General features: G+C 36.4%; 1 protein-coding gene across 1 annotated transcript in view; it reads left to right on the top strand.

The window, feature by feature from the left end:
- The window catches only part of DYNC1LI2 (dynein cytoplasmic 1 light intermediate chain 2), a 28,444-nt gene that overhangs the window by 11,127 nt on the left and 4,086 nt on the right, over positions 1–13,231 (top strand). The window contains exons 5-12 of the mRNA XM_061458477.1: positions 3,965–4,128; positions 4,448–4,541; positions 4,975–5,110; positions 5,449–5,560; positions 7,095–7,154; positions 7,860–7,901; positions 8,313–8,430; positions 8,963–9,079. Of these exons, the coding sequence (XP_061314461.1) occupies positions 3,965–4,128; positions 4,448–4,541; positions 4,975–5,110; positions 5,449–5,560; positions 7,095–7,154; positions 7,860–7,901; positions 8,313–8,430; positions 8,963–9,079 (843 nt within the window). The remainder of the gene's footprint in view (positions 1–3,964; positions 4,129–4,447; positions 4,542–4,974; positions 5,111–5,448; positions 5,561–7,094; positions 7,155–7,859; positions 7,902–8,312; positions 8,431–8,962; positions 9,080–13,231) is intronic.

Here is a 13,231-nt window from a genome sequence, read left to right as displayed (position 1 = left end):
TTTTTTTTTCCCATTTGTATGAGAGATTTGGGGGGAATGGGAGGTGGAAAAACAGTTCTCGTCTCACAATACAGCAGGTAACCTGATTTGCACTGTTCTGAGTTACACTAGATTTTATGGCAATCTGAATAAATGCAAGTGTTTTCAGCTTTCACTAAGACTGTACTGTGTGAAGGAGCCAGTTACACCTATGGCAAAGCTAAACCACCATGTTTGGGGAACTTAGAAGACATTCCAATAGTGTTGTCTCAAAGATTTCTAAATTAAAATGTTGTGGAAATTCCTGTTTTTTCTTGTGCTTCGATAAAAGATGGGGAAAAGGAAATTTGACAGATAGTTCACACGCTTGCAGGACTCTGCTGCCATCCCATGGCTGAGCAGTGAACTTTGGTCTAGTAGTAGCATCCAGATGAAACAGGGGCCTTAATGTCTTCACTCCTAAACTTCCATCTCGCTCCTTTTCTCAGTCACTGTGTAGGACACTTGTGTCATCTCAGATATTTGTCTTATGACTTTTTGCAGACTGACCCTAAGGCCAGTTCTGTACTCAAAACTTTGGTCACCATAGCTTGTAATTCTTCTAACAGCAAGCTATGCTAAAAGAAGTTCCTATTGTGACTCTGGTTGTATTAGTGTAACTGCTTAGGTAATAAAGCAACACCAGCAAAGTTTTCCTTACCAAAATCCTGCTTTATACACTGTCTGAGATCAGCTGCCATTTATAAAATGAAGAATCACTGTGTTGCAATAGCCTGGATGTGAAAAACCAGGGATAATAAAGTGCATCTGCAAAGCAGGCAGTCAAAACAGAGAAACGGGCTGCAGAGTGGAGAAATGTCGTAAATTCACTCCAGTAAAGCCCCAGGGCAGCATAACATTGCCTGGGTGCATGTTCAGCCTGCAGAACCATGTTCCTTTTATGCTTGTTTTTAGATACAAGCTGTGGTGTGTGGACCAAGCTGAATGGCTATGGTGCTTTCTGGTACCAGTGCCCACTACTTCTTGTTGACCCTGAAGAAACATTTTTTGTTCCATTAGCATCCATTTAAAGTGCTGCTAGCTTGTTCTTTGCTCATTACTGAGATGTTACTAACAGTTTCCATAAGTCCTTTTGTTAGCTCACCATTCTCAATGGAATTGAACTTTGGAGTGCTTGTCTTTGCTTTCAAGTTTCTCATGGCCTTTCTCCACCTAGCCTTTTGTCTTGAGTTTGCTATTTGAGACGTTTACTCTTGGTTTTACTGTGTGGATGATGCTGGGCTCCATCTGATATAGGAGCAGCTTTCCTTTTGTGCTTAAAGAGCTTCCAGAGTGGGAGGCAGGACACACATGTGGAAGCAACAGGCTGCCTTATTTAGAGTATGCCAGCAACATTGTTAGTCTGCACTCACTCCTGTTACTGAGTTGCTCTGGAAATTCCTTGCTAAAAGCTTGACCAGTGTGAGTTCATATAAATAATGTCAGTTTAAATGTTCTAATTTAATTCAGGCTCAACTATGACAAATCATTGTTTAAATAAAACATGTTTGAATAACTATTTCAGGGAAGATCTAAATTTTGCCTTCCCATTTATGACAGCAAAGCAGAAGACTGTCAAGAATCAAATGCAGAAAGAAAGTATATGGGTAAAATGGCTGTTATAGTAATGTCTTCTGGAGCGCTGGAAGATAGATACATGAAACAGTAGCATATTTTCCTGAAAATTAAGTATTGTCCCATTCAAGCTGAATTAGTTATTAGTTTTGAGTTTGTTTTTTTCTTCTGTCTGACATATGGCTGGAAGAATTCTTAAGCTAAAAGTGAAAAGAAACTTACTTTGCCCACACATCTGTTGTCTAGGAGTTCTTTTCACAAGACTAAAACTTATGATTAGTAAAAATAATGCACAAAAAAACAAAGCCAAAAGCTGCATGAATGTGAAACTAATAGAGTGTAAATATGGAATGATTGTCTCGGGAAAAGGATTCATCATTTTTCTTGCTCTGCTGCTCAGGCCTTTGTGAGCTGTCTAGTTCAGTAAGTTACAGTGTTTGCTGTTTCCGTGCTGCAGTTATACAGTAATCCAAGACTGAGGATTTTATTGTTACTAAAACAATTAAACCTAACAGTAATTGTGAATTGATTTCTTAGTAGTACTTGGAGTCAATTGTTCCTGTGACATGAGTGGTTCCTGTTATACTTAGCTTTTAGGAGCTTGTGTAAATAAGCAAGAACGTAAGAACAAACCAGTTAATTAGAAATTTCCATTCATTTGCTGTCTTAAGTGCAAAACTCTGAATAAAAGGCTTTTTCCTAGATAACCTGCAAGTCTGGTAGATAAACGAGCACACAGATTTTTATGGCACATAATGTGGTGATAATTTTTCAAGTTTGCTTCCTGCGAGATAATCAGTAAACATATTTAATGAGCACAGTGTATAATGGAATTTTGATTTCCAGTTGCTGAATATGAGACAGTACTAAAGGAAAGCATCTCTCTGCAAGCACTGTTGTTTCCTCTCTGCCAGAAGGTACTGCCTCCCAGAGTTCAAACGCAGCTGCATTTGATTTTTTTAAATTTAAATTTATTTCTTTGGGATATACTGAATTGGTGATCAGGGTCTTATAGTCTATATTTAATGTAGGTTTTTAAGCTTTTATCTGACAAAGGCACTTGTTTTCCCCAAGAATCACACAAATCTATATTTCAAATAAAAATTGTGGATTGTGCAGCTTTGAACAGAAGTGTTTTTCTGCTTTGTTCTTCCTTCCACCTGCCCATTCTGTTGCAGGAATGGTTTCCCTTTTGAAAAGGTACAGTGACTTCATTTTGCAAGATTTGTATTATAAACCTTTTGGAGGTTTTGCCACTTCTTAAACCTGAGAAGGAACAGGTGGCCTGCAGTACAGTTGCAGTTCCTTCCCTGTCGCATGGATAGATGTGCTGAACAACACTGTCTTTGTGACTGTACTGGAGACTGGGAGCCTTTTTGGAGAGTTTTCCTTACTGTACATACAGTCAGCCTGCTCCCACTGTTTCTAAAATAGGTGCTTTCATGGGAGCAAATCATGGAACTTTGCTTGTCTCTTTCCTGAGAGCTCCTCATGGCTGAACAGGAAGGAGTGTTCAGGTGGGGTTGTCATGTGGGGGAAAGCCCTGGGACTTTGGGAAGTGCTGAGCTGGGAGCAGACACATTCAATAAGTAGATAGATCTGTGGCTTTCTCTCTGAAAAAAAGATAAAAAGGCTGTAAGTTGCAGCCCAGTTTTGATAAACCATGTGTGCGGTCATAGTGCACTTCCGAAATAGTGTTAATACTATTTCTGAGGCAGTTTAATATCTGGTGATATTCAATAGGGGGAATGATCATCGTTGCCATGAAACTACAAAATTGGAAATGTAGAAAGTATCTAGTTTCCTCTGAATTCCACTGTAGTCTTCTAAAATGTATCTGAGTCCCTTCAGATAATATTTAGAAGTGTTTGAGTCTGTATGCAGTGTAATTTTTATATGCCTAGCATTGGACTCCTGGAACAGAAATGTAGAGTAATAGAAGCTTGAGTTACATATAGTTTATAAGAAAGAGTGGCTGTTTCAGCTTGGTGTTTTCTGGGTCCATTTATGTTTTCACCATGCTTTCTTCCCAAACCAGGTACAAATTGCACTGAGCGAGAGCTATGCTGCTAAACTACTTTTACGTTTTCTGTTTTCAGCTCCCCGATAATGAAATGCATTGAGTTGTGAATGTGCATTTGTGTATACTGTAGCTCTTGCAGCTATAAATGCACTTAATTTAGCTTGCTGCAAGTTCTGCTGGAGGAGGGTTGTTTTTGAAGGGGCCACAAGGCTTAAGTTTGTATTGTGTTCTCATGGAGTGCCTCATAAAAGGAGAAAAAAAAGTTGAGACTTCTAGTTAGTCATGGGTTAATTACGGTTTGAGAAGAAATAGTTCCTTTGTTGTGCCTTAAGATCTCTTTCTTAATAGTTATAAAGGAGTTTCAAGAGTATGTGGAACCTGAAGAAGGCTACCAAGGATCACCGCAGAGAAGAGGCCCTTCTAGCCATGAGGATGAACATGTTTCTTTGCCACTGGGAGAAAATGTGCTGACTCACAACCTCGGTATTCCTGTGCTGGTAGTTTGTACAAAAGTGAGTTTCTAATTCTGTTTGCTACTACAGAAAATTTTAATTACTTTTCTTGTAGAAGACGTGCTTTATACAGATATGCAGAATGAATTCAGGATTAATAGTAAAGCGATTTATTTTAAAAGTAAGTAAATTTTTAATTCTGCAGAAGGGTAGTAACCTTATCAATTATATGTTAATTACTTTCTCTTTTGAGTTATTGGTGCCATTTTAAAACCAAAGGCTCATGGTAAATGTGATGTGTAATATTCAGGAAGATGTTTTAGGATGTGCTGGAATTAAATGACTGTTTTCTGGTTTTTTCTCTCTTCCTTTCTGCCAGTGTGATGCAGTGAGTGTACTAGAGAAGGAGCATGATTACAGAGAAGAACACTTTGATTTCATTCAGTCACACATTCGTGGATTCTGCTTACAATGTATCCTTTCCTGTGCTAAAGAGATTTGCTGTAATCTGGAAGCAAGAAAATATGTTTTAGTGTTGAATTGCGCATAAAGTCAATCTGAGAAGTTGCACTTCAAGATTTAATTATTTACTATGTAGCATTTGTTGTTTTGAAGTTGTTGATAAATGTTTTTAAATTGTGCATTGGATTTGACACTTATGTTCCTTTAAAACAGATTTGTCTTACATGTATGAGGTTTTTTCCTTGGTTTTCCCCTCAGAACTTGCAATTTCCATGCAAACCTGAAATCTCAGCTGTCTCCTAATACTAAATGGCTTTGACTATTGCCTTGAACTGCTTCTCAAAATTAGGTCTGGTCCTTATGTCTCCGTTAACTCCTGTTCTGAAATTCTTACTATAATTTAAAAACCATATGTTATATAATTTTCCTTAAATAAATAATCAGATGGGGCTGCCTTGATTTATACATCAGTTAAGGAGGAAAAGAACCTTGATCTGTTGTATAAGTACATTGTACATAAAACATACGGTTTTCAGTTTACCACACCTGCCTTAGTGGTAGAAAAGGATGCAGTTTTTATGTAAGTCAATTGTATGAGCAGCATGGTTTCAGATTGTTTTCTGTTAAGCACTATACTTCATATAGCACATATGTAAAAGTAACTTGAATAGTTTGTGTCATTCAAAAGCTCAGTATGTGAGTCTTCTGAAATTTTGAGTTAAGAAAAACAACTTAGTGCATGTTATTTATGTTACGTAGGGTATACCATTCCAACTTTTTAGTGCCTTTGGAATTTAGCTGAGGAGTAGGACTGACCTGTAATAAAATTGCCTTATGGAAGTTGAGGGCAGTAAATAAATGGTCTCTATAGAAGTGGGTTTTGTGACTGAAAAGCCTAAGCTTTCCTTCCTTTTATAGACCTGCTGGTTGGGACAATGAAAAGAAAATTGCCATTTTACATGAAAATTTCACAACAGTGAAACCAGAAGATGCATATGAGGACTTCATTGTAAAACCTCCTGTAAGAAAGGTAAAAAGGAGTAAAGTTTTGCCTCTGCCCTGACAAATAAGTAAAGTTTGCTTGAGTGGCTGCTAATGCCTGTTAATATTGAAGAGCTCTGAATTAAATATTGGGGTTTTTGTATCCAAATTGGTGGAACATGAGGCTTTCATTTTCCAATTGTTTAAAATACTGCAAGCACTAAGGAATATCCCTCTCATTGTGTGTCTATGTATGTATACATATATATGTGTGTGTGTATATATATATATATATATATATGAGTGATGGTATATTAAAAAATGGGGAATCTGAGCATGACGCAAATGTTATGGAATAAGGGGTGGATACTGTCCTAGGTTCAGCAGTAGCAGTCATTTTTCTCCTCCTTAGTAGCTCGCGTAGTGCTGTGTTTCTGACTTTCAGCCTGGGAACAATGCTGATAACACACCAATGTTTTTAGTTGCTGCTCAGGAATGTTTACTCTGACCAAGGACTTTCTGAGTCTCATGCTTTGCCAGGGAGGAGGGGAAGCTGGGAGGAAGCAGAGACAGGACACCTGACCCAAACTAACCGAACGGGTATTCTATACCACAGTCATTGCAAACACAGAAATCATTCAGTTTAGTGAATGAAAGGCAGTCCAAAAATAACCATTTCACATGAACCTCTCTGCATGTGTAGGGCAAAATCACCTTTTTGAAAAGGGAGAATACCTTTGTCGGACTTCAGCAATTTACATATATACAAACGCGTGTCATTGAGGTTACCATGTAAAGGCAAATCTTGTAAAACAAGATAGTCTTTCACTATTGCATTAATGCACTATTAATAACAGATTTCTTTATGTAAGGCAAGAGCAGTAAATGATCCATATAAATGCTGTTTATTGCTAATTTTCCAAGTATAGGCATACAGGAGTAGGATATGCGTAAAATGGATAATACGGAAAATTGTAAATGAAATTTTCTGGTTTATATTGGAAAGCTTCTTTTACAACTTCTATACACACCTAATGTTTCTAGATCAAGCCCCAGTCTTTGGAGGAGGGAAGAGCCATTTGAAGCTTTCATGGAAAAGGTTTAATCCTATTTGTAACTCATGGAACCTATAGGAAGTAATCATTGCTTAATAGCAGTGTTAGGACTGATAAGAGCTTGTGTAATGCTTTTGGGGCTGAGGGATTGATTGTGAGGTTTTACAGAGTCTTGGGTCTTCAGAGAGATGCTGATGAGATTAATACTTAAAAAGATGAACAAGGCTATCTACCTCATGTAGATGAGGTAAGTATATAAGTAGAAAGATGAGAAGTACTTATCCTTCTAGGAGAATACCCACAGGCTGGCATCAATGCTAGTCTGCTCCATTCACTTAGAAGATTTTTTTTTTTTAATGACAACTTCTTTAATGTTACTACTTTTGAATGTGAAATGTTTGGTTTGTTGGTTTTTTTAAATGATATTAAATATTTGCCTCTTTTTCTTCCCTTTTGATTACCAAAACGCAAAAACAGTTGCAGTAGTTTCAGTTTTTACTTATAATAACAAGATATGTTGTTCCACAGTTAGTCCATGATAAAGAGCTGGTAGCAGAAGATGAACAAGTATTTCTTATGAAGCAGCAGGTAAGAATGGATGAATAAAACAGGTCCTTACTAAATAAGATTTGACTTAAAGCTCTCCATTATTATTGCCTTCAGTTTGTCATGCCTCATTTAAACCACTAGAAAGTCACTTTTCAGCTTTGCAAATGCAGATGTAATTGTGAAATAAGACTTTATTTTAAGGAATACGGGTAGAAAATATGGTCATGTGCCCTGGCAAGTTGAAAAGAAAATATGCTGAGGACAGAAATTATTTACATTTTGAAGAAGAGCAAGAAGATAATTGAGATTTTGCAACACAGCTGTATTGATCTGTGGAATATAAATACTTTTAAAACATCTTAGGGTTGTGGTTTTCTTAAAGCCAAACGCTTGAAAAGCTTTAAGGTGTCAAATTAGCCTGTTCTCTATCTTGTAATTTTCTTTACTGCTCTGTTGTTTAAAAAAACTGTTAACACTTTCCTGTATAGTTGATTATAAATGTTGTAGAAGTTACAGACTTCGGTGTCTTAGGGTTCTGGTTTATGGTCTGAAAAGGCTGTGTAAGACAAAGGACTGATTTACTCGTTTTAACTCTGTCCTCTAGTGGTGAAGTCTGGAAGTATATAAATGTCAAAGAGGAAGCCTGTAAATATTAAGGAAAAAATATCAAATAAATATCGCTGTATTTTATTCCTTTGTGTTTTTTAAAATATATTTATTATTTTTAATATGTTTTTTTTGCAGTCATTCCTTGCCAAACAGCCAGCAACGCCTACAAGGGCATCGGTAAGTAAATCTAAGAGAAGAGTAGGAGGTGTTTTGTTTTCTCCTAGGGAAGAGGGAGTGATTCTGACCTGTAGAGGTTCATTTTGTAAATGTAAGTGTAAAATACATAGCCTCCCTAAAACTGCAGGAAATTAAAAATGTGTTAATATTTTAAAATGTTGCTTATGAATTTCTTCATTCTAATTCGCTGTGGAAACATAGAAATATATGATGATTATTGAGCTGAAAACTTTCTGCAGTGGAGGAATATGCCCAAAATAACTGGTGGGTATTTGTCTTCCCCCATGTGTGTACACTACAGTGCTAATATAAAGGCTTAAAAAGTAGGTTTTAGGTAGTGTTACAGTTGCATTATGTAATTAAGCTATTTAAGTTCTTCTCTGATTTATGTGATTTTTGACTTGTTTAAAGGAATCTCCTGCAAGAGGCCCTGCAGGATCCCCAAGAACTCAAGGCAGAGCTGGTCCCGCCAGTGTACCCAGTGCCTCACCAATAGCATCAGTTAAGAAACCAGATCCAAATATTAAAAGTATGAATAATCATTGTACTATTTTTATCATGTGTTATTTACATTTAAAAAAATCCTTTTTTGTAGAAAGATTTTGGAATTTATTCATGAATGGTTTAGTTTAATAACAGGAATGAATTTATGACATAGCTTCAGGTTTGATTTTTTTTCTCATTTTTTGTCATTCATATGACTTAAAACATAGCAGAGTTCAGAATACATAATTTTCTTAAGTTGCCTAAACATACTTAATACTTTGCTTCTTAGCTACTACATTTAGAAAAAAGCACACAAGTAGGTTCAAGTTTTCTGACGGCCACCCATTCCAGAAGAGCAGATGCTTTCATTAATCTTTGACTTTGACAAAGAATACAAAGGACTACTGTCTTTAAATTGAACAAGGAGAGACTCACATATTTGAGGTTTATTTCCTTGATTGGTATGAGTTAAGTATGTATGTAAAGAGTAAGTTACATCATTTACCAGCAATAACTATTTTGTGATACTATCTATCTATTTATCTGTTTACTTTTTTTTTAATTTATTTATGCAGATAATGCTGCAAGTGAAGGTGTCTTGGCTAGCTTCTTTAACAGTCTCTTGAGCAAAAAGACCGGCTCTCCTGGGAGTTCTGGTGCTGGTGGAGTGCAAAGTACAGCCAAGAAACCAGGTATTGGACTTGTTATTGCAGGCTGTTTTGCACATTCTCAATAATTTATTAGGTCCACATTGGCCTAACTGCATCTGTCTTTTAAACTGGTCAGTGAAGTGACAGAGCTTGGCAGATGACAGTGCCAAATCATGCTGTCTTTAACAAAAGAACTAAACAACTGCAATTTCTAAAATACTGCAACTGACAGCTCTGGGGCTTCTGTCAAGCCTGTTATAACTTGATTCTTTGAAGAAGTTACACTGCTGGGATATAAATAACATCTGAGTCTTGATCATATTCGGAAAGTGCTCATTTCCCTTTTTACTTTAGAATTCCTTCCTTTCTTGACACTTAACTGTTGCTTGAAGGAAATGCGGTTTATTGGGTCTGGACTGCAATTTCTAGTCAAACTATTGAGCTCTCTCCAGGGTTCAAGTTAAATGAATTACTTCTTATCACAGCTTGAGGTTATTCTCTCATTAATTAGTATTTTATTGTGATCCAACACAACTGGATTTGTTCTGTTTATGTGCGTATAACTGCACTGTATGAGGTATTTGCTGGTGAGTAATTGCACTGGTCTAGGTGAGCATAAAAGAAGCCCATTGGAATATTCAGTATGTTTACAGAACTCAGTGTTGTAAAATATGTGGTTGTTCCATATGATATTAGCAATTTAATACTTGGATTATTTAACTGCTTCTCTTTGTTTTGGCATTCCCATCACACTTAATGTTCAGAAGCTTTCTTTCCAGAATTATTTCACTACAAAATTATTGATAGGTAGCCTACTTCTGATCCCAGACTTGTGAAACCATGTAAAATGTAATGGTGATGCCAAACACACGGGGTCTTATGCTTAGAGGAGAGTGTAAGGCCCAGGCATTCTGAACTGGAAATGAAAAGTATTTGATGCCAGCCTCAGTCATGACATTGCCAGTAAGAAAAGCAGAGCAGCTGATGGAGTGTGGGAGTTTAAACTGAAACTATTCCTGGAGAGGGGAAGTAAGGTTTTTTTTTTTCTTTTTAGGGGGAAACGTTTTATATGACATTCTGTGCTCTGAAAGCTCAAAGCCGGCTAGAATTTGACACTAATGGCAAGGCAGTGTTTTGTTGTGGCTTTTTTTTTTTTGTTTGTTTGTTTATCATGATGAATTCTGTCATTTGTCTTTAAAAAATTTATTACAAAGATAACAAAGAATTATTTGTGTTATTTACATAATACTACTGTATCTACATTATAAAACACTTAATTCTTTCTTAATCCAGAATGCCCTCTTCAGTTAAATACTGAAAGGTGTCCCCTGCTTCGTCAAGTGCAACCTTGTGCTATTAGTGACCACAGTGTCAAATTATTCATTTCATGCATGCTCTTTATCTAAAGCAGAATCAGTTATGAGTTCCTGGCTAGTGGTTAAAACCAAATGGAAATAAAAGACGTCATCTCACCTGGAAGTCTATTCTAATAATTTCTTAGTTATTTTTTTTTCTCTTGTACAGTCAGTATTTCTTAATCCCAGTACTATTTGTCTTGTTCAAGTGGAGACAGAGAGGAGTGTAGCCTCTTTGTCTTCGCAGCAGTCTTGCATATTTGAAAGCTGTTACCCTTTTGCCTATGACTTTTGTCTGGACTATAAAATACACTTCTGTTGGCCATTCCTCATAGGACTTGTGTTTATGGCTCTTACACTTCTTACTTGTTTTCTTTGGAATGTCTGCTCACATAAGCTATTTCTTTTGGTTCTCAGAAGTGACTGCAGTACATCAGAAAAGGCTTTGTCTGCCCTTAATAAGGGTTACTTAATCTATGTTATGTGTTGTGCTTCTGTTTAGATGTCTCATTGTGATGCTAGTTTTTACCTGTATCATGTTAAACAGGACTTGTTACAACAATACAGCCAGTTTATTACAATTTCTGCCTCCTAGTAGGAGGTTTTCTAGTCTGTATCAAATTACCTTAGTATTTCAAAGTCATACAGTTGCTTAATCATTGTTTTATGTTCTATTATTATGGCCCATTTTGATAATATATATAAATAACTTTTACCTTTTAACCTGTCTTTCAAAATCCTTTGTATTCCCTTCATGCATGCTTGCCTACATATCTGATATCTTCAACAGCTGGACAGGGTAGATTGCTGACTAGTACTGACTAGTACTATGGATAACAAATAAGTGATTTTATGAATTACAATACGTGAATTTTTCTGAAATATCAAGACTGTTTTGTGTCTAGTTTATTTATACAAAGGTCATGTAAGACGTGATATCAACCACTTCTCCCTTCTCCACAGGACCTGTTATCTATCACAGAAAGAAATTTGGTTGGCTTGACACAACTTGTTGATAACAGATCCCTGTTGGTTGTTGTGCTGGTAGGCTGTCTGTAAGCACCTAAAACATAATTGCAATTTCTGGAAGAAATACTAGAACAAAAACTAACTGGTTTGTAACGGGCTTTACTCTTTCCTCTCTGTCTCCTAGAACATCATATACCTTTCAGGAGTTTTTCAAAGATAACAAATGGCTGTGTGTACTTTTTTCCTCCTTGTGTCAGCATTAACTTCTAATTTAAATAGATTATTTCTCTCCTGAAACATCTAGACACAGCAGTTGTAGATCCTTCCTTAACTTTTCTTGTTTTGTTAGACTAAATTAGAAAGTTCTCTCTTAGTTTCCTCTTTGAGGTTGAGCTCTGTTTTCCCTACTAGTTTCTCCTTCATTAGTTCTTATCATTGGCTTATCTTTTCTTGAACATGAGTGATAAAATTGTGTGTAGCACTCCAGATATCTCATTGTAATGTCTGGTATAGCAGTTCTTTTTCTTTGCTGGAAGCACTTCTGAGTGATCTCAAGATTGCAGTTGGTTTTTCTTGGCTGCATCAAGTTGGCAGCTCACGTTTGTTCCCTGACTTTCAGAACAGAACAACTGTCTTTCACTTACAAAAGAATATGCCTGTTCCTTATCAGCTGATGTGCTCGTGACTTATATTCAGCCAATGTAAGATTAAACTTTCCTGAGAAGGTAAGGGCTCCTAATGCTGGTTTTTGAAAAGCTCTTGTTGAGATTATAAGGTAGCTGGTTCTGATCATAAGGGAAAAGATTGCTTGCTCTTTTGTGGAAGAGTTGAGGAGGATATCTTGGAGAAAGTCTTATTTATGACAGCATCCTTTCTGCAAGTAAATGCTAAAATGATCTTTGTAGACATTTAAAATGTCTAAACTGTTTAAAGAGCCCTAAGTTTTCAGAAGGTTGACACTAAAAATATTTAGCTTTAAAGAGACCATCTGTTTCTCCCACAGCTATGAATATCCTGTGGTTGAAATGTTGAGATTTTGTCACAGGATGAGAGAGACATTGTGGATCTTAACATCCTGGTCAGCCTTATTGATTGATTGGTTTCTGCTATGTTAATTCTTACTTGAGAAAACTGTCATCTGTGCAGATGCTGCAATGTCATGTCCATTTTTCATGCTGTGTCATTCGTCGCCCATCTTATTTGCCTTTACGTTTCTGGACTATCTTTCTTCCATGTGTAGACCATGATATTTCAAAGAACTTCAATTTGTGGTTTCTGTGAGGGACTGTTTTTCTTCACATGAACTTCTAGACTTGAAAAATTTAATTTATACTAACAAGAAAGTTTTTGCGAATTCTAGGATTTGCCTTCACCCATCTATTCCTGTGCAGTAGATAAAAGAAGTAATTTTCCTTGCTGTCACTATTCTAGAAAGGAGAATGCATACAATTGTATAGAACACATCTAATTGACTAAGGTCATTACTGTCCTTGACAATATTTTGGTAGGAAAATTGAAAGCAAGGATCAATTCATAATAGAGGGAATTTATATATTTTTTTTAAATAGCTCCTTGTATTTCTTCTCCTTTGAAAAGCGCTCACCTGCGATGGTGGTAAAGGGCAGTATGTAAACCTACATGTCATTGAGCAGCTTGGCAATGTTTTTCTGTTCACATTGTGGTAATTGCAGGAGAGAGCTGCTTGGTATTATTTTGGAGGCTGAAGGGTCCACTTCATGTAGCATAAAAAAGCTACAGTTTTTCAATTTTTATTTAGATCTACTTTTGTTTGAGCAAGAACTTTGTGTGGTTTTTATCATTTTACGGTTTTTAACTCCAAGATAGGATCAGTCTACATGTGAAGTGTTTT

Source organism: Pezoporus flaviventris, unplaced genomic scaffold (assembly GCF_033815535.1).
Source record: "Pezoporus flaviventris isolate CSIRO_AGI_PZ_B2104156 unplaced genomic scaffold, CSIRO_AGI_Pfla_v1 ptg000027l, whole genome shotgun sequence".
Classification (NCBI taxonomy): Eukaryota; Metazoa; Chordata; class Aves; order Psittaciformes; family Psittacidae; genus Pezoporus; species Pezoporus flaviventris.
Note: the sequence above shows the minus strand (reverse complement) of the source record. Positions and strands in the feature narration are given on the sequence as shown.